Source organism: Haliaeetus albicilla, chromosome 20 (assembly GCF_947461875.1).
Source record: "Haliaeetus albicilla chromosome 20, bHalAlb1.1, whole genome shotgun sequence".
Taxonomy (NCBI): domain Eukaryota; kingdom Metazoa; phylum Chordata; class Aves; order Accipitriformes; family Accipitridae; genus Haliaeetus; species Haliaeetus albicilla.
Genome location: NC_091502.1, coordinates 16,158,081 through 16,176,874, shown reverse-complemented (window position 1 = coordinate 16,176,874; position 18,794 = coordinate 16,158,081). Strand labels below are relative to the sequence as shown.

The 18,794-nt window shown below is 46.9% G+C and overlaps 1 protein-coding gene across 1 annotated transcript in view; it reads right to left on the bottom strand.

Annotated features, from left to right (window-relative positions):
* Window positions 1-2,860: 2,860 nt before the first annotated feature.
* The window catches only part of MAML2 (mastermind like transcriptional coactivator 2), a 221,582-nt gene continuing 205,648 nt past the window's right edge, over window positions 2,861-18,794 (bottom strand). Inside the window, exons 3-5 of the mRNA XM_069808335.1 lie at window positions 16,977-17,180; window positions 13,673-13,784; window positions 2,861-7,575 (exon numbers count right to left, since the gene is read on the bottom strand). Of these exons, the coding sequence (XP_069664436.1) occupies window positions 6,593-7,575; window positions 13,673-13,784; window positions 16,977-17,180 (1,299 nt within the window). The 3' untranslated portion in view covers window positions 2,861-6,592. The remainder of the gene's footprint in view (window positions 7,576-13,672; window positions 13,785-16,976; window positions 17,181-18,794) is intronic.

Here is an 18,794-nt window from a genome sequence, read left to right as displayed (position 1 = left end):
CATGATGAACATCATCATGTGATTGATGTTCATTGACCTTCACAATGACTAGGAACCTCTCCTTTCATGTCAAATCAATGCTGAGGGATAGATTTTGCTATCAGATCTGTTAACTTGAACATGAGCTGCATGGCTGCACCTACACTCAGCATTTCACCCAAACGCTTAACAGCACCTCAGGATTTTCCCGATGATCCTGGGCACGAAGGATAAAACAGAGCAACTGTGTCCTGTAGAACAAGGCAGACCAGTCAGCCAGAGTGAAAACATCACAGGCAGTCCTCCACAAAACGTAGATAGAGCATCTTCGTTGTCTCAAGCCGTGCAGAGGAATGCACGACACGTCTGGGGAGAGCGAGCTGCACACCAGGCACATGCCAGCGCGGCCAGTGGGGCTTTAACCACGCTGCTCCAGGAGATGTGGACTGGCTCTGCCATCGCACGTCCTGAGGACGACTAAGCAGCTCATCTAACCTTGACGCCCAGGCAGCCGCAACACAAACATCAACACATCTTCACCAGCAACTGCAGGCACTTGCTGGGTGCTTGCTCTTCAGCACAGAAGAGGCTGAATCATTACAGAAGAACCAATCATTTAAGCTTCAACTCTTTTATAGTAGTTTCTTATAATGAAAATGCAAGTTTGGCAAATGCTAGTTTGGGGTTGGTTTTCTTCTTTTTGTTTTAAAACCTAGATTTTTAAGTTCTAAACAGGCTGCTTTTATCAGCTTGCCTGACCTGTTCTGTAGCATATAGATTGGGATTTCATCCTGCCAGTCCTCCAGTAAGACAGTAAATTGTGGCTGAACTAGTTTGTAACAATTTTGTGAACTAGAAGAAAAAAATGAAATAAATTTTATATTTTATTTAAATGAATACTTGCTATATGATTTGGGACCCTATTAAAGGGGCTCTGTCAAAGTAGTCTGCATGACCCAGAATGCCTCATTTAAAAATTAGGTGAGGTAAGCTTTTACTATGGTCTAAGCTTTGACTGCAGCAGGATCCTTTCCATGTCATCTCTGGTTCCTGTGGCTGCCGGACCACCATGCTGCCGTGGGAGGGAGCAGCGCTCTTGGCTGTGCCACTTCTTCAGGCTTGTCCAAGCTTCCCACCAAGTGCTTTGGATGCGGTGGGAAAGGTCAGCCCTCACCCGGATTGGTGCAGTTCCTGCTGTGCTGTGTCTGGCCAGGCAGGGAAAATGTTCGCTGCCACCCGTGTCTCCCACCCCCTCCATGTGGTCTTGCTGGCTCCATCGCCCTGGGCACAGGAGACAGGTCTGGGGACGTTTTCTGGCACATGGCACAGGGTGACTCCTGTCTGTATTATTATACCCTCTTACCCTGCACCCAAAGTGGGAATGGTCGTAGGACCTGTTTGGGAGGGCGGTCATTGCACCCAAGCACTGCCAGGGACCCTCACAGCCTGGTGGCACAGACAACCGCGCTCCAGGGCCTGGGAAGGGTCCCTGGCTGTTCTTCAGCTCACTGATACAGACAAAGCTTCTTCAGCCGGGCAGCAGCCCTGCCTGAGGCTCCCCCATCCCACCTGCCCTGTGGTCTGCCTTTACAGCCGGGGTAGACAGAGGCACCTTTAGGGCATGAGCTTCTTGACCTACTTCAGACGGACTCTCGGATGAGTGGGACTGTCCCCTATTTTCCACCCTTGAGCGCAAGGGGAGCACTGTCTGCCACCTGCACTGGAGATGCTGAAGTGAGGAGAGAGCCACGCGCCTCCTGGGCATCTCCTCGCTTCGGCGTCTCCAGCCGGGACGGGGAGCGCGGGCACAGCCGAAGCGGCGGGACATGGGGCACGTGCCAGCGTCTCTCCCCTCTCCCTCCCCGTGCAGCCCCCGGATGCCATGGAAGGACACAGGACCGAGCAGCACTGGCAAAAAACCAGGAGAGCAGCAGCCAGCAGAGCTGGGGTCATGGGGAGGTGTCTCCCCACTTGCCCCGTGGGGGAAGGTGAGCGGAGGGGGAATAAAAGGGCAGATGCGCTTCATGGCGGTCCCTGAGCATCACCGACAGCGGTGAAGCAGTTAAGGTGTGGGGAGCCCTTTTTCGTTTGCTACATCTGAAAACAGCACAGCGCAGCCTTGGAGCGCAGGCAGCGCTGTGCTGACATTTGTCCCTTGGAAGCGTCCCCTCTGCCACCCCGTGCCACTCAGTTCATGGGGTGGGAAGAGCCATCCACTTGGAGATGGAGCCCGGCTAACGAGGAAAACCTCTTGAGGAATGGGACATCACTTCCTCGGGGCTGGCCTGCTAAAAATAGCGTGGCGGGGATGAATACTTGTGTGAAACAATTTGCAACCCAACGTGATCTGGTACACGCTGGAATTTCTTTAGGCTAAAATGAGGCATAATGTGAGGCAGGCAGGGAGGGAAGGAGGAGAAGCCTGTTGCCTGATTTCTGGCATCTCATTAGGGGTCTCTGCTAGTGAGGAGAGAAGAGCAGGTATCTCCAGGGCATGATCCAGGGCAGGGCATGGGCTTGGGGACCTGGCCAGCCCTCTCGAGGTACCTAGCTCTTGGGGTACCCAGCTCTCTGCTGTAACTTCAGCAGGATCCCCGAGCAAATTGCTGGGCTGCAAGACTACACCAACCCATTCACCAGGAGCTAAAATACCATGTTACTTGTTAACCCTTGCTGGTAATGAAAACATGTCTTCAGTTAGTAGGAAAACATTGCAGCTCTCTTGCAAACAGGCAGTCTGAGCTCCCAGAAGCTGCCAGATGCACATTTTTCTCACGCCCTCCTAAAATATCACTGTAATTTTAATTTACTCAGACGAACGAGCAGTTGACTAAACAGTCATTCATTATAAAATTCATATTAAGAAAAGAGACACTTGGGATAATTTTGATTGATTTACTTGGCAGAGTTTTGATAGCTACTGAAAAACATACTATTCATGTTTAGGTGAAAAATAAATGGAGTCAAATAAGTGTCACTGCATAGTACTAGGAGGTATATACAGCCACATGTAAAAATGCATAAACACAAACATTTCTGTACAGCAACTTTTCCTTTCAGTCTGTATAGAGAAACACTGGTTTATAATATGGGGAAAATATAAAGCAGACATACATGCAACAAGGACATGACAGTTACATAGGTCCCACCTGCCTTCCAAGAGTTACAATAATAATAACAATAATAATAATAATAATAAAAGCCTTTTTCAGGGAAAAAATTTGAAACCTGGAATGTTTTCATGTTGAGGTTTCCGGAGAGCTTCAGATGTCAAACATATCTGAAGGTGATTTAAAGGCTTGATTCAAAGCCCTGTGAAGGCAATGGAAAGACTCCATTGGTTTCAGTGAGCTTGGGGTCAGACCCAGCTATTTAACCACGATCCCATTCTGCCCTCCCCCAAAATCCAAAGTTGAAGTCTGCAGATAAAAATAAACAATCGTATCATACAAAACTTTGTATATAGAATACAAAAGGTAACCGTTGACTTTTTGTATAAAATACAACTTTTTGATAGTATATTTATTTCACATATGTATAAATATAACCCAAATAATATGATTTTTATTATTCCTACCAAAATATTATTACTTTTTGTGTTTTTTTTTTTTTTTTACAAAAGTTTACAAAACAAATAATTCTTTATATTTACAACCCAATACTGCGAAGAGTGCCCGGTCAATGATGAAAAATAGACTATAAGGGTAGTGCACTTACTTAGCCATTGCAAAGAAAGAGAAAAAAGACACTAGCTCCATTCAGATACAAATGTTCTGAAGAAATGACACTGGATTCAAGTTTTGGTTGCAAGAGTCTTTCACAAGCTCACATTTCAAATGCATCAGGCATATCTTTACGGGACTGCAAATGGCCTCTACCTTTGTTGAATTTACTTAATACAGGATGAAATTTTGATCCCGGGGATGGCGCTTACAGCCCACTGTCTTCTCCACTCCAGGCTGAGGCCAACAGGACAAAACTCAGCATTGAATCCACCACTGGCTGACATCTTGAAGTCTTGGGACCAGCTCCTCAGCTGAACAATTTTTTTACATCATTTGAGGATCTGGAAAACAATCTGGTCTTACTACAGAAACCAGTGGTGGCTTTTTCAACGGCATGTGAGGGTAGATGAAGTTACCAGACTTCAGTGCCCATTGCTCATGATGAGACTAACTCAGCCTCGGCCTTAGCGGCATCGCAGTCATCTGTTCCCACCAGAGCTCTGGCAGTCACTGCTGACCTGCTCATGGACGGGGTGTGTGCCTGTGTGTGAGACAGTTGAGCCGAGCTTCACTTTAAACTCATGTAGCTACTATTTTGGTCTAGTTTTGCACAATTTATAGGGGATTCATTTGTTAGACCGCGCCTTTATCTCTTCAAACTTAGGTGGGGCACCAGTGACCTGGGCTGAAAAGCTCTTTAAAGACTTGGAAAAATTTGTACTGGCGTATCAAAGGGACCGCATGCACCCCAGCCAAAATTGGGGAGAAGAGGGAGCTTTCTGGGCAGCTGAGCCACCACGTTACACAATGCAGGGGTGTGCAACGATCATCTGGGCAGCAGAAGGGACGCTTCAGCAGGCTTTCTCGTCCCTCTTATGAAAAACATGTCTGGGAATGAACAGCATCACAGACCAGCCTGCCTCAACTGGCATATCCAGCTAAATGCCCACGTTACACCTTTCCCAGAAGTGCTGGTGCTCGTTTGTGTGACGATGCTTCTTGAAACATCACGAAAAATTGTGCCCACGTGAAATGACAGGGTGAAATGACTGGAAAAGCCTTATTAAAACCTCTCTTGAGAAATAGGTCAGGTAAGTGCAGAGGCTATTGTCAAATAGTCTACTCATCCCACTGCCACTAACAAGGAAGAATAAAGCACTTGCACAGAGCAGAGCAATGCCTCTTGGCGCTGAGGCATGTGAACGTAGGCATTGTATTCCTTTGCCACATCTAGTTTTAGCTAATTCAGAGGAGGCTGTGAAACACGTCGCACCACATCATTTCAAAGAACAGCATCTTCATTTGAATTGCAAGATCTGTTCCCATCTATGAATCCTCTTGTCTGACTCACTACAGAGCTGCTTTATAGTGACATAGCACCTCCTTCTGATGCCCTTATTGACCAAGTCTATAGGAGAAAATTTAACATGGTCAAGACTATTCCCTGGCACCAAGGTCAAGCGGTGTGGAACAACCTGTATCCTTACTGCTCTGCTCTGTTAGCCTCCAAGGCAAGGTGGCTGCAAACTGTCTATGGGAATGTTCCTTGCCCCTGGTTAACTCCCTAGTGATGCACAGAAATTGCTCAGGGAAATGTTAGCTCGGCCATCCCCAAACCCAGAACAGATGATTGAGTCCAGTGCCCAGAAATACTCCCCCAAACTGTTTTGTTTACAAGCACAGATGTGGCTGAATGGAGCCTCTTACCGTGAGTAACCCAGGTGGTTATAACTGATCTGCGTGCTAGTTTCAGGGGCAGAGCCTCTTGTACTCTGCCCGATGGAGGCTGGGGGGACCTGGCCATCACTGAACCTCTTTCAACTCCCGTGATATAGCAAAGGGAAAGCAGGATGGAGCCAAAATGCTGTGCAATCAAAACGGTAGCCTCTCTCCAGACAGAGATGCTGGCATTTCAGCTGGGGTAAACCTGTTCGATAGAAGAGGACCGGGCTGAACTACCTGACACTTGCTATGGGTTAAGATGATCATGCATTTGCCCTCCTCTAAGCTGGACTGGGAAAGTAGTTGGTGAGGGTCAAATCGTGAGCACCCTTCTCACTTACGTTGTCCATTAAGTCACTGGAGTCCCTGGGGTAGGGCATGGTGGCAAAGTGAGAATCCTGAGCTTTGGTGTAATTCATCTCATGTTTCCCTCAATGGCCAAAATGATTGTGCTGCTGGCAGGACAGTAATGTCCTCCGATACTCACTGCAAGCACTGATGAAAGAGAGAAAGCAAATGCTAGAGCGCACTGAGTAACGCACTTGATGATCTGTTTCGTTCTTCCCTTGGACAAGACCACTTACCCTTTTGTGTACTACAAAACATAGAGGATTTAAACCAAAATCATCGGGAAAGCAAATGTGAGTTTGTACTGTGTAGAAATAAACAGTTTTTGTAATGCAATGAGATTTACACAGGGCCTGATGCTGTCAGGGCTGAGTAGTCCGGAGGAAGTTAAGGGCTGTGAACACGATGATTGAAGAGCTCTGGACCGCTTGGGCTCTTACTTGCACTCAGAGAAGTGATGTTCCACAACCCATACCACTGTCTGGTGCTTGCGTGTGTGGGAAGCTAAATACATTTTTCCACGCAGCCCCCATGAGAAGAACTGATGGGTTTGCAATGCTCTGGGCACCGGTGTAGGGAACAGACCCTTCACACGGTCTCACTCCTTTGTGGCAGGCATGAATATCACTTACATTATTGTTTCACCAGGGGAGACTTCAGTTTTGTTCCTAGAGCCAAACAGGGCAGTCGCCCTACATGGTATTTTAAAGGACAGCCCAGTTACTGGAGTGTAAATTAATAAAGCAGGTTGTTGGCATCTAAAGAGAAAGGTAATGTCCTTACTGCCTTTTCATCTGGTTCACCCTTGGTACTGTCACTTACGAGTGGTTCCCCAAAATTTCATCGAGATTGATGTCTTTCATCCAGTCATCGTTACCAGGTTCCGTTTTCAGTAAAGAATCTATAAAGTCTGAGTCACTGTTGAGCGCAGGTCCTATACTGTCACCTTGCTGGTTCAGAAAGTCAAACCCTAGGTCATTACCATGGTCACTTCCTTGGTAAGCCCGAGAGTTTTGGTTGGTAGATGTGAAACTGGTTGATGGCAGAGATGACGGAGGCGTCATACTTGTTCCTGGCTGATTCAAGGTAGGCACGTTCTGTCCTCTCAGCTGGTTAGGTCTTATGTTGAGACCTCGTACTGAGCCAGCAGATTGTCCATTTAGAGTCTGGTGCATTTGGTTTAGAGGAGGCCTCATTTGGACTCCTGCTGTTAACTGATTAGGAGGTGCCAATGCACGCTGAGGAAAATGCTGGTTGCCTACGTTGCGTTGCAAAGACTGGTTAGGATATGGAGTGCCGGTGGGGAAACGGCCCCCTGTGGGTTTCAGTGCATCCTGCTGCTTAACTGCAGCTTCTTGCGGGGCCCAGTTCTGGGCAGTGGCAGTAGCCGCGATCATCACGTTGGCCGGCCTTTGCGCAGGGATACCTGTGGCTCCATGGTTCAAGCTTGGCCTTGCTTGCTGTGAGTTGACCACCGACCCCGTCCCAAAAGCCGCTGCGTTGTTTCCCTGCGTCATGGTTTGCTGTCGAGACATCATGGGGTTATTCTGACTGGGCAGGACTTGATTTTGGTTTCTGTGTGGCTGCATTTGGTTCATTCCTGAAGTCACGTTGTACGTGCTTGGTTGGTTGCAAGGAAGGTTCCCGTAACAGCCCATACTCCGAGCAGCAGGAACAGAAGGCATTCGGGTTCCAGCGGGGGTGGACATGAGGCTGGAGCTCTGTGGCATGATGCTGTGAGTTGAAATTGGGTTGGATAAGGACATGTTGTTGGGGCTCATACTCACAGCTGGCGAACCACCTGGAAAGGAGAAAACAAAAGTGTTAAAACAAACATGAGTGCATCAATGTGTGATGTCATTCAAATGCCAACAAGTTAAAAATCCAGTTTTCTAGCAGCAGAATTTCTTGAAGAAGATACTTTGCTCTTAAGAGGACTTGCATGAACTTGCTCAAGGCCTTAAAGATGCTTGTCATCCAAAGGGTGATTTGGTCTATATGAAGCCATTGGTGGTCTTTCCATCCCTTCGGAAGACATCAGATAAGCCAAAACCGGTGCTCATTGTAAGACAAATAAATATTGGAGCAGGGAAGGACAGATAGACCCACTGGGCAGGAGAGAAGACTTTTCTGCCTTTTTTTACAGAAGCAGTAGACACCTCTGACAGGACAAAGCCTGTCTAAGTGAGCAGAGGCAGAGGAGATCAAGAACTTTTCTTACTTAAGGGCATGGCTCACCTTGGCTCCCTCTAGAGACAATGGGGAGCGATAGGCACTATCATCAGGCCCCTTTTCCACCTTTCTTAGACACCTACAGCAGCAGTATCTATCCCTTCTGGAAGGGCCTGTGCCAGATGACAGCAGGAGCCGAGACTGCATCTCACACATCTGCAGCGCCCAGAGCCTCCCTCCCAGCCAGGAGCTGGGAGAGCAGCTCAGCCCAGTCTGGGACCTGCTTGTCCTCCTGCGTGGTGGCTGAGCAGGCAGGAGGACACGGCTCGGCGCTGTGCCTGGTGAGTGCCACGCACGTGCCCCTTCTAAGCTCGATTCCCAGCTGGGCTGTGGCTGTTTGCCCCTGCAGAAGCTGACTTGCCCGCGAGGGACCCACACAGGATGCCTGATGTGCAGGCATTTGCTGCACACGAACATCACCTTTTGTGCATCGCATCAGAAAACTGGAAGTTATGAGCTGGCACAAATCTAACACTTGTGGCTAATTCTGCCCAGTGGAGGATTTTCCTGTACCTGATATCTGCCAATGAATCACAAGAAGAGAGGTTTCTGTTCTCTTCAGCCTCCAAACCTCGACACAAGCTCACTTCTGTGGCAGATTTGCGGCTTCACAGTCTCTATTTTGAGGCCACAATAAGTCATTTATGCAATGTAGGCTGATTGCTTATGCAGTGCAAGGCTCTGAATTAATCCCTGAGAGACTGGTTGAAGAAGACCAAACATTTTCTAAGCACAGCCAGTGTAGACAGCACTGTGGAGAACCCCCCTCTGCACACAATCAGCTGCTCCACAGCTTAATTCCCTTTGCTACTGTTGCTTCCAGTACAAGCCCTACAAGAAGTGCAGGTAGGAGAAGTTGGGTTCAAGGCAAATGAAAGGAGACGTTTCTTCACACAAGTGGGTCAGCCAAGGAAATCTCTGCCACATGGCACAGCACAAGCTAAATTCTTGTACCACTTTGAGTGGCTCCCAAAGCGTGAGGAAAGCTGTTAAATTCGGTGTTCGAGTCCTGTGTTCAGTTTTGGGCCCCTCACTAGAGGAAAGACATTGAGTTACTGGAGCGTGTCCAGAGAAGGGCAACCAAGTTGGTGAGGGGCCTGGAGCACAAGTCTTATGAGTAGCGGCTGAGGGAGCTGGGGCTGTTTAGTCTGGAGAAAAGGAGGCCGAGGGGAGACCTTATCGCTCTCTACAACCACCTGAAGTGGGGTTGTAGTGAGGTGGGTGTTGGTCTCTTCTGTCAGGTGGCTGGAGATGATAGGACGAGAGGAAATGGCCTCAAGTTGCAGCAAGGGAGATTTAGGTTGGATATTAGGAAAAATTTCTTTACTGAGAGGCTTGTCAGACATTGGAATAGGCTGCCCAGGGAAATGGTTGAGTCACCATCCTTGCAGGTATTCAAAAAGCACGTAGACAAGGTACTCCAGAACATGGTTTAGTGGGTATGGATGATGGTTGGACTCGATGGTCTTGAAGGTCTTTTCCAACCTAAATGATTCTATGATTCTATGATTCTAAATGGGCTTGCTACCAAGGTAGCACCACATTTTGGGAATTCCTTGAGCCTTTCCCAGAGGAGGAACAGAGGAACATACAGCCCTGGAGCTTTGCTATTTCATTGGTAGCAGCTAATAGCAGTTGTTGGACATGGGACACTGCCTTGGTTTGATCCTTCGTACATACAACAAAACCAGACTGAATTTGACTAACTTTGACTTCATCATGAAATCTTATTATATATTAGTCTGTGTGATTAATTGTATTAGTTGGTCCATCACCAATTCCTTCTTATCGCACAGGTGCTTCAGGACTGTGATCATGCCTGCAGCATTCTCCAAATACATCAGTCCCAGTGTGTGGCATGTTTTCCAGTCCTTCGGTCCTTCTCAGCTCTTTTCAGGACTTGATGGTTTTCAACATTTGTTTTCAAGGCTGTACATCACAGCTGGTCACAGTAATAGCTCTTGCACATCTCCAGCATGGATGTAAAGTAAGCTCTTTTTTTCTTGTTCAGCAGCATCTCAGACTGTGTTTGTCCTTTTGATTGCAATCACACAGCCTATTTACAGTGATATCTGGAGACCTATCAGCCATTTCCTTACGTGCTTTGTCAATTTTGTATCACTCTGGTTTCTTAACCAAAATAGACAGTATGAAGTCAGAAGCTTTAAAGGACATTACCTGAACAACTATTATTACCTTTATCGACCAAAGTTGTGGTTTCATTGAAAAAAATACCATGCTAGTTTGAAAAGATTCTTTTACATCAGCCCATGTTGCCTGACATTAATTATATTCCCTTCCTAAATTCTTTATTGTTCAGGCTGTATCAGCTCCCAGCTATTTTTGCTGAGCTCTGCAATAGGTCACAAGGGCTGCACTTACCTACTTACTCTTTTAATTTTTGTCATGGCATTAGCAGTCTTCCTTGGAGTTTCAAGACTAAATAAAAAGTGACATTAAGAATTTGGAGAATGTCTCAGCCAGCTCTTTTAAAACTCTTGAAGACAAATCATGTGCATACATAATTCAAAAGTCTATATTTAGGAACAGCTGTTTAATATACTGCTTCACCACAATGATGTTCAGTTCCCTCAGACTGGAACCCCAGAAAAAATTATGTATTTCTGCCTTTTCTGCATTATTTTTATACATATGCTATTTCCACTTAGGATTGGATGCAAAGAATTCCTTTTTTCCTTAAGTACTTAAAAATAATCTCTTCCCAAATAATTATTAATACTGAGCGTGACTCCACAGCCAAAGTTGCTTGTTCTGAATCAATCTAAACATAGATTAAGAAGCTCACCTTACCCTGGAAGGCAGGCTTTTCCACAAACTGGCTCTGAGCAGGAGACACTTGACTACAGAGAATCTAATTGTCCTAACAATTACATTGCCCTAACGTAAGCACCTAAATTCAGTCCCTGAGCTGGACAGTCCCTGGGACAGGAGATGCTATGGGGAGTGTACCTGGTTTTATCCCCCAAGGACAATCAGATTCTCCTCCATGTCCTCCCAGGGAGCCTCCTAACTGAGTTTAGCTCTGGAAATGAAGAGAAGAAAATCAGTGCTCAGCAGGCAACCTCACGATTAGCCCTGTCTTTGGCTTTGCTAGTGGGTTGTGCATTGCTCACTGCTTTTTGGAACTACTGCAACATATTTTCACAGGGGTGATAGAGATGAGGGCCCTGATTCTTCACTCCCTGATGCCAGTACTGAAGAGGAGAATGGCACAGAAATCAGTGGCATTTCAAAAGACCTGGAACAGCCATCTGGGGAGAGCTGGTTCTCTCCCTCCACCTGAACTACATACAAGTTTGTGGAGTCACTTCACTTGCCGCTGGGATGAAGCCCCTCCCGGGATGACCCTTCCAGCTGTTGAGCAGCCCCTAGGGCTACCATCGCACTGCTCCTGCAAATGCCATGCTCTTTCAAGAGCACAAGTGGTCGGGACATGGGTTGTACTTGTTGTGCGAAAGATGAAGCTTCCTCTTTCTTTGTATTGCTATTTTTATCCTTTTAGTTTTAACGCAAATATTTTCCATTCTGATTTCTTCCAGATGGGAAGAAATGCCTTCCCCGGCAGCACTGCGTACGGCAGCTGGCCACCCCAGGCTACAGTGATTTGGAGAAATGCCTTCACTGCCCGATTCACCTGCTCTTGTCTTGGGGGTTTCTTGCTGTGACATGGCACTATGGGGAAAAGCATAGAGGAATAAAATGCTTCACCCAGTGTCTCCAAGCCCCTGTGTTATTTTATTTAACTTTTTGTCTCTTCTTCCCTGACCTGAGCAAAGCTATTCCCAGAAAAAGGGAACAGATTCCCTGCTGTTACTCCCTTATGCAAGAGTTTCCTAATAGCTCCATCTGGTAGCTTTGCTGTGAGCTCCCAGCACAGCCCTTTCTCCCAGGCTCGCCTGAAAAGCTGCTCTCCTCCTTCGGCTCACTCAGCAGGGACTTGAGATTTGAATGGACAAGTGCTGCCAATCCCACATGTTTCAAACCCAGGAGATGGGACTCCAAATACCATGAGACTGGCAAAGAGTCCATCAGATTAAGAACAACAGGAACAGCCACAAAACAATGGCGATCTACTTATTTTGGAGCCTTTCACAGATGTGGCTGCAGTCATTTCCATTTTCTCTCTCAGGCTAGAAATGGGTTGTTTTTAAGTAAAAGCCAGAATCTCAGTTAATCATTTGATTCCAGGAATGAGCCTTTAAACAACACACCAAATCACAGGATTCCCCAGCAATCTGCCAGGATTGCCAAAGCATTTGTTTTACGAGCGCAGGAGGTACGAAGCCAGGAAGCAGGGCTCTTGCTGTGGCACTGCCCTCACCATGGGTTATTAGGCTGGCATCGGTGATGGTTGTGCAAATTTACTGAAGATGATAAACACTCAGGCCTGTTAGAAAGCAGCAGTTTCCAGACTGCAGCAAGCTTATTGCTGCCAGAACTTGTAAACAAAACAAAAGAGTGCATGAACGTTGCCTGAGCAGTCCAACCTGGCTCTTCCACACGTAGCTGGGCTGTTGGTGCCATGGCCAGCAGGCTGGGCAGAGGGGTAGCTGCACTTGGGAACTCGTTAAAATAGTAATAGAAGCTGAAAAAGTTTTCCTGCAAAGGACAGGTAGGAAGGAAAGACTCAGATCCCTGGCTGAATCTGCAGAGCCAACAGTTACGGAAAAACAAACAAACCAAACCAGCTTTTTTTTCCTCAGTGTGTTGTATACAAAGTTGTACTAGAAGGCAAAGGATCCTTTTTATACTTAAATGCGCAGATGCTTTGCAATATAAAGAACATCCTTTGATCCCATCTGCTGCATTTCCCCCCACCGCCTCTCTCCCCAGCATCTTTTCCTTACTCTGCCTTTTCTCTCAGAACAGCCTCCAGCTAACCAGCAAGGTGAACAGCATGAAAAGACACCAGGCAGTCCTGTGCTCCCAAATCTAGACTCTCCAAGGAGGTGAGGGCACAAGAGCTGAAACAAAGGACTAGTCCTGAAGTGTTGGGCATTTTCTGCCCTGGGCAGTTCTGGCAGAAAGCAGGGGCTTTTACTCTGCTGTTTGACTGATCTGTTTAAATGCTGCTTGTAGAGCAGCACTGAGGCCATGACCATGGCATATGAAACAGACCAAAAATTCAGATGGTAGCTCTGGTTGCCTATGATGGAGTCATGCGAAGTACTTAAAAATCCATATGAGGGTCCTCACGCTGTGCATGAGCTGCCATTCGAAGGGAAGGATGGTTCTCATCTCAGTCTCTGAAGTAAGATGTACCACATACATGACAGAAGCATCTGGATGGAGTGAGGTTGCATAGTCAAGAGGACACATCTGTATCAAGTATTTGGGTGCACATCTGCCCCAGGCAGTGCTAATGGGAGGGATACCAGCCCCTCCTTCACCATGTCTGAGAGACACAGCATCAGCCTGGATGAACCACCAGCTGGTTCTCCAGACCATACATCAGCACTTCCCAGAGGTGGGGGACAGTAAGGTAAATAGCACAGGAGAGCAACAGCCACCACCCACTCCCTCTGTGGTGTTGTAAATGGATACCCACAAAACCAAGCCCCGGTCAACAGTGCATGCATGGCTCTTCTGGATGGTCTTCCAGCTGGAAAGAAGGAAACAGTTTCATTTAGCCCATGGGCACTTACCAGGATATTGGTTTGCTTGTTGCATGTTGACCACGTTCCTTCTTTGGTCTTTATAATCTGGTGGTGGTCGTGTCAAGTGTCTGTTCAGCTGATCTTGTGGAGTTATTTTCTCCTAGAGGATTAGAGTAGAAATCTATTAATTTGCTTTTCTTTATGCTCTCCTGGCTCTGTTTTGCCCACCTCTTTCTTTTCTCAGTGTGTACAAAGCTGAAGCGTTCCTTCCTTTCGCCCCGTCTGGTCCACAGGGGAGGCATCTGTGAACCTGTGCCATCACCCACTGAAGTCTGTATGGAAACATTTCTGCTAGTTGTATTGTGTTTGAATCTGGCCCAACTTTCCTTAAAACCACTGAGAGTTTCTCAGCCTCTGAGAACATCGGCCACGTCTGCACTGCAGTACAAAGTGTCTTCTGATGTCCGCACTGTCTTGCTTATCAGACAGAGGGGCCTGACGGTTCCTCGTGGCTCCCTCCCTGTCTGTGCAGCTGGGTTTGCTTTCAGAGAATCATAGAATCACAGAATGGTTTGGGTTGGAAGGAACCTTAAAGATCATCTAGTTCCACCCCTCTGCCATCGGCAGGGACACAGAGACAGAGCAAACACCCAGGTCTAACCCAAACAGCCGGGATGCAGCTGGGGGGCAACAAGGGTCCAGACTTGCAAGGTCGACACGTGCCCCTTGGCTCTGCCAATGGTCATCAGCCCATTTCACCCATGCAGCCCTCGCAGCGTGCACAGCTGGCAAAGAGGATTTCAGCTTGTCATCCCCATTTGCAGCCATGCCCATCCCTCACTCCCTCCTCTCCTGTGCTGGAGGAGCTCCCACAAAAATCAGCAAAACCCTTGCTTTGTCCTGCCCCATGCCTCTCCTCACCGGGGATGCCAGCAGGACGCATGGCCAGGGTTTAGCAACGACGGTGCTGGGCTGGTTGGTTTTCATGCCACTCACCATTGCCCTGTGCTTCCCCGTACACGTATGTGGTGCTGTCTTTTCTCTTACACTGGGAGTGCAAGCACCGGGGGAAGGACAGCAGGGAAAGATTGCAGAAAAAGCTGATTAGTAGGGGAGATTATTTTGGGCTTGCAGGGACACATCTCTGGTGAAGGGAAGATAGAAATCCAAGTCCTTGAACTGAAATCTGACTAACCGCCCTGTGTTCATAAAGATCTGGAAAGCGCAAGCTGTGGAGTCAATGCCAAATCTCTCATCAGCATCAGTGTGACCTGATGCCTCCAGAGTGCTACTGCACACTCATGAGCAACGACTCCTCAGGATATGTGGCCCCAAGGCAGGAAAATGTGGGTTTGACCACCTCAGTCACTGGTAAGTCATTGCTGGTGCGCACGTGCCTCCCGGAGTCGGGAGCTGCCCTTACTGGGCAGCTGCTGGGAGGGCTTCACCCCTTCTCTGCAACGCACCTGGGTTTTGTGCTCGGCTGCCGGAATGGCAAACGGGCTCGTCAGTGTGAAAGAGTCAGACCCTGCTGGTGATGGGAGTCCATCAGAGTAATTTGGGGATCTTCTGCCCGAAAAGAGCACGCAAATGGACCTTCTCATAAAAAATCTTTTTTCTTCTGCCAGGAGCACTTTAAAACACTGGGAGAAGAGCCTTTCTTGTAGTATTTAGGCATTTCTGTAATGCACTCTGGGAGTGAGGGGTCTGATTAAGATTTCTAAGGCTTGTTTTAACATACTGCTCGACCTGAAGCCTTGTGAAGAAGACAGACAAGTTATCTCCAAGAAAATCCCTGCAATACATGTAAAATCTGTAGGCAGGCTTTGTGTGTATTTCTATGTACACGATACAAAAGCGAAGGCAAGTGGATCAAAAACCACATTCTGTAGAGTGATTTTAATTTTTATTTTATTTTAAAAATTGCTATTTGAGCGATTAACTTTTTGCTCTGCTAAAAATTCTGACAGAAAACTGCAGCACATAGAGCTGACTTGAAACTTCAGTTTTCTTCTGTATAAATTAAAAAGTCAAATATTTCCCTTACAGGACAAATGAAATCCTTAATTTCAAACTCAAGCCTTCTAATTTTATTTTTGGAATGGAAATAAATTTGTAAACAAAAAGATATTCTCTATAAAGAACCAAATCATTTTTGTTTTGAAAACATCCCCACAAAAACATGAATGTTTTTCCACTTCTGTGTTGTTCTTTAATTACTGAATGGCATTCACTAAATGTGTCAGTATTTCTGACTCTACATCTTTATAGAGAAAAGAAAGTTTTGGACTCAGAATGTCAGGCCAGCACGAATGGGTCTGCCCTGTAGGCTGAGAGATGCTGATTGAGGTAAATAAGCCACAGGCTTGGGGTCTGCTGTCATTGCAGCCTGGGGGGAAGCAAAGCAGGTGGTGGTGTCACCTCCATCCTCCCCCAGCACCCTCCCTACAGCCCTTCCCTAGCTGCCGCAGGGCACCCACATTGCTATCGACCGGCCCCAAGGACATGCCAAGCTCAGCTCCTCTTCCAGGACTTCTCTCTTCTCTGTGCTTTGGCAAGCAGACCTACAAAGGGACGGTGAATGTGAGGATGCAGATGGCACATGTTACTGCTCTGGGCAGCTGGGACTGTCCAGCTGTTGCACTGGCCATGGGTGATGGACCATGAAGCACCTTCAGCTGACTCAGTTCATGCAGTATCAATGGCAATGCCAGTTTAGTGGAACTAAATCAGTGGGTTCTAGCACTCATCACTGCTAACAAGAGCACAAATATCCCCCATGCCTCATAAAATGAGCAGAAACTCCCAACTGGTCTCTCAAATACCAAGGGGGAGAGAAGAACTGGCTAAAAATATCTGGAAATGCAAAAAGAGAAACAGAGGAAGGAGGACTCATGTATGATCCCAGCCAAGCACACAAACTTGAGTGGAACACTAAAATCAATGTACCTGATCCTTGTTTACACAGAGGCACTTCATACCATGCTGCCTAGGTTAGAGAGCCTGGAAGTCAACTTTCCTCTGTGGTCGAAGCAGCGTAGCAGTGCACCTTAGCTTATCTTGCAAACAAAACCACTGAATATATTCATATGCCTCAAATTAAGCATAGGCTTACACTGTTCTCATAACGAAACCACAGTAGCTCAGATACTTGAGCTGTTTCATATAAACTGAAGAAGGTTTCAAAAGGGCTTAGCAAAGTGCTGAAAAATATGAGGCACAATCTAGAAGGTCTTGGCATTGCCAAAATGACCTCAAAGCTTTGGGGGCTTTCTTCCCCCTGTCTTAGCTTTCTTTTCTATTGTTTCTATGATAATCTTTTCCATGTAAAATAAGGAATTAGAAAACTTACAGCTTCTGCCAACATCTGCTGCTGTAGAAGGAGTTGTTTTTGCTCCATCATTTGCCGTTGCAGAGCCTGTTTCTTTTCCATCAGTTGCTGATTCAACATTGATTGCTGGGATGAGTTCATGTAACCACTTCCAGTGTTTGGATTTGAGCAAGAACTGGAGCTTGGAGTGGGGCCAGCTCCCTGGCCTACCACAGAGTGTTGATCCTGAAACAGAAGAAATGGCTTGTGAAGGATGAAAATAATAACAAGCATCAAGAAAAGGAAATAATTCTTTTTATGCAATTAGATCAAGTACAGGACACAGCCCACAGACTCCCAGGACAAGTGACCAATACAAAGGCTTTGACAAAATAGAAGGGGATTGAGTAACTTCATCGCGCACGGAAAACTCTGAAAATGTGCCAGGTGGTTCCAGTGGAAAACCTCAATGTTGTACCAGGAGCTTGGGAAACATTAACAGAAGTAACGGAGCTGTCCTGGGGATCTTTCAGGAAACTTGCATTGGGCTGTATGGCAGTTTGTTTGACCACAAGGGAACAAACTCGGCGTCTCCTGGTTCCTACCATCTGGCAAGCAGCAGCGAGAAGTTACAGACTCATTGCTAGAAGTGGCATCTATTCTTAGAAAATACAGAAGCGGTAAGTGGTTACTTCGCAGTGGGGTGAATGGTGCCACTTGCATTTGTCCCGTCACCTCCCCAACAGGAGCAATCTCTGAGAGATTGCTAATTGACTCCCATTAGCGGCAGGATTAAATAGGCTTAGAGTTTATCAACTTCCTTGCTAAAACAAACGTGTAACTGGACAGGACTTTGAAGAGCGCTGTAGGGTCTCCCTGGTCTTTGCGATGGATCTAGATCTGCTTCTTCTTCCCTGTGTGCAGCTTCATGAGGAGGGGATGGCAAAAAGTCATCTCAGAAGGCAATGGGGAAGGTACCTGGGGACTCAAACCATGCACACAGAGGATGCAAATGAACACGGGATGACAATATGCCGCTTGTTTTCTTTTAGTCATGATTTCCCTCGGCAGCGATGTTTTCTGTCTACTTGCTCCACTAGTGTTTGGTGCTTGGGCCTTTACCAAATGTACGAAATAGCTTTCTCAGTCCACACACGAAAATACTCAGCCCATGTTGGATCACTTGATAGTCAAGTATTCCTTAGCCACACAGCTACAAAGAAAACAGGGTGCACTGGAGAGGTCACAACAGTCATGAGAAACATTGGTTCTCTGACTCCACTTTGTTGCAATTCACCATAGGAACCTAACCACGTAATTCTGTATAACCTAACATGCAGCAGCATTTTTGCCCTGCAACAGAGGAATCCACAGCAGGAGTCTGATGCTCCCTGTTATGCAGCAGTTCTCTCAACACCGAGGTGTAGTGCCAGGGTCTGGTCTACCACCTAGGTAAAGCTCTGCTCCATGGCCATTGCCTCCCATCCAGGGAAATATGGACTGACCAACAGGGAAACAAGAACTGGCCAGGCGTAGCCTACCCATGCCCTGAAGACCACGGAGCACTGATGCTCATCGCTTTGCAAACTCCAGAAAAGCTCATTTCTGTGCCTTAGCTTTTGCACACACCCCCCAATAACACACACACACACACACACACACACACACACTACAAACTAATCCAACTTATCTTTCTACCATCTGGCATGGAAGAAACACAATGATTGTTATGGGTATTTCTATTTTAAAATAATTCTGTGGCTTTTAGATGGGGCCACACGAGTGCGTAGCTAGATAGATAAAGTATTTGATGACTGTTACTGAAATAAAACCCATGACTTTCTTCTGGAGCCACCTGCA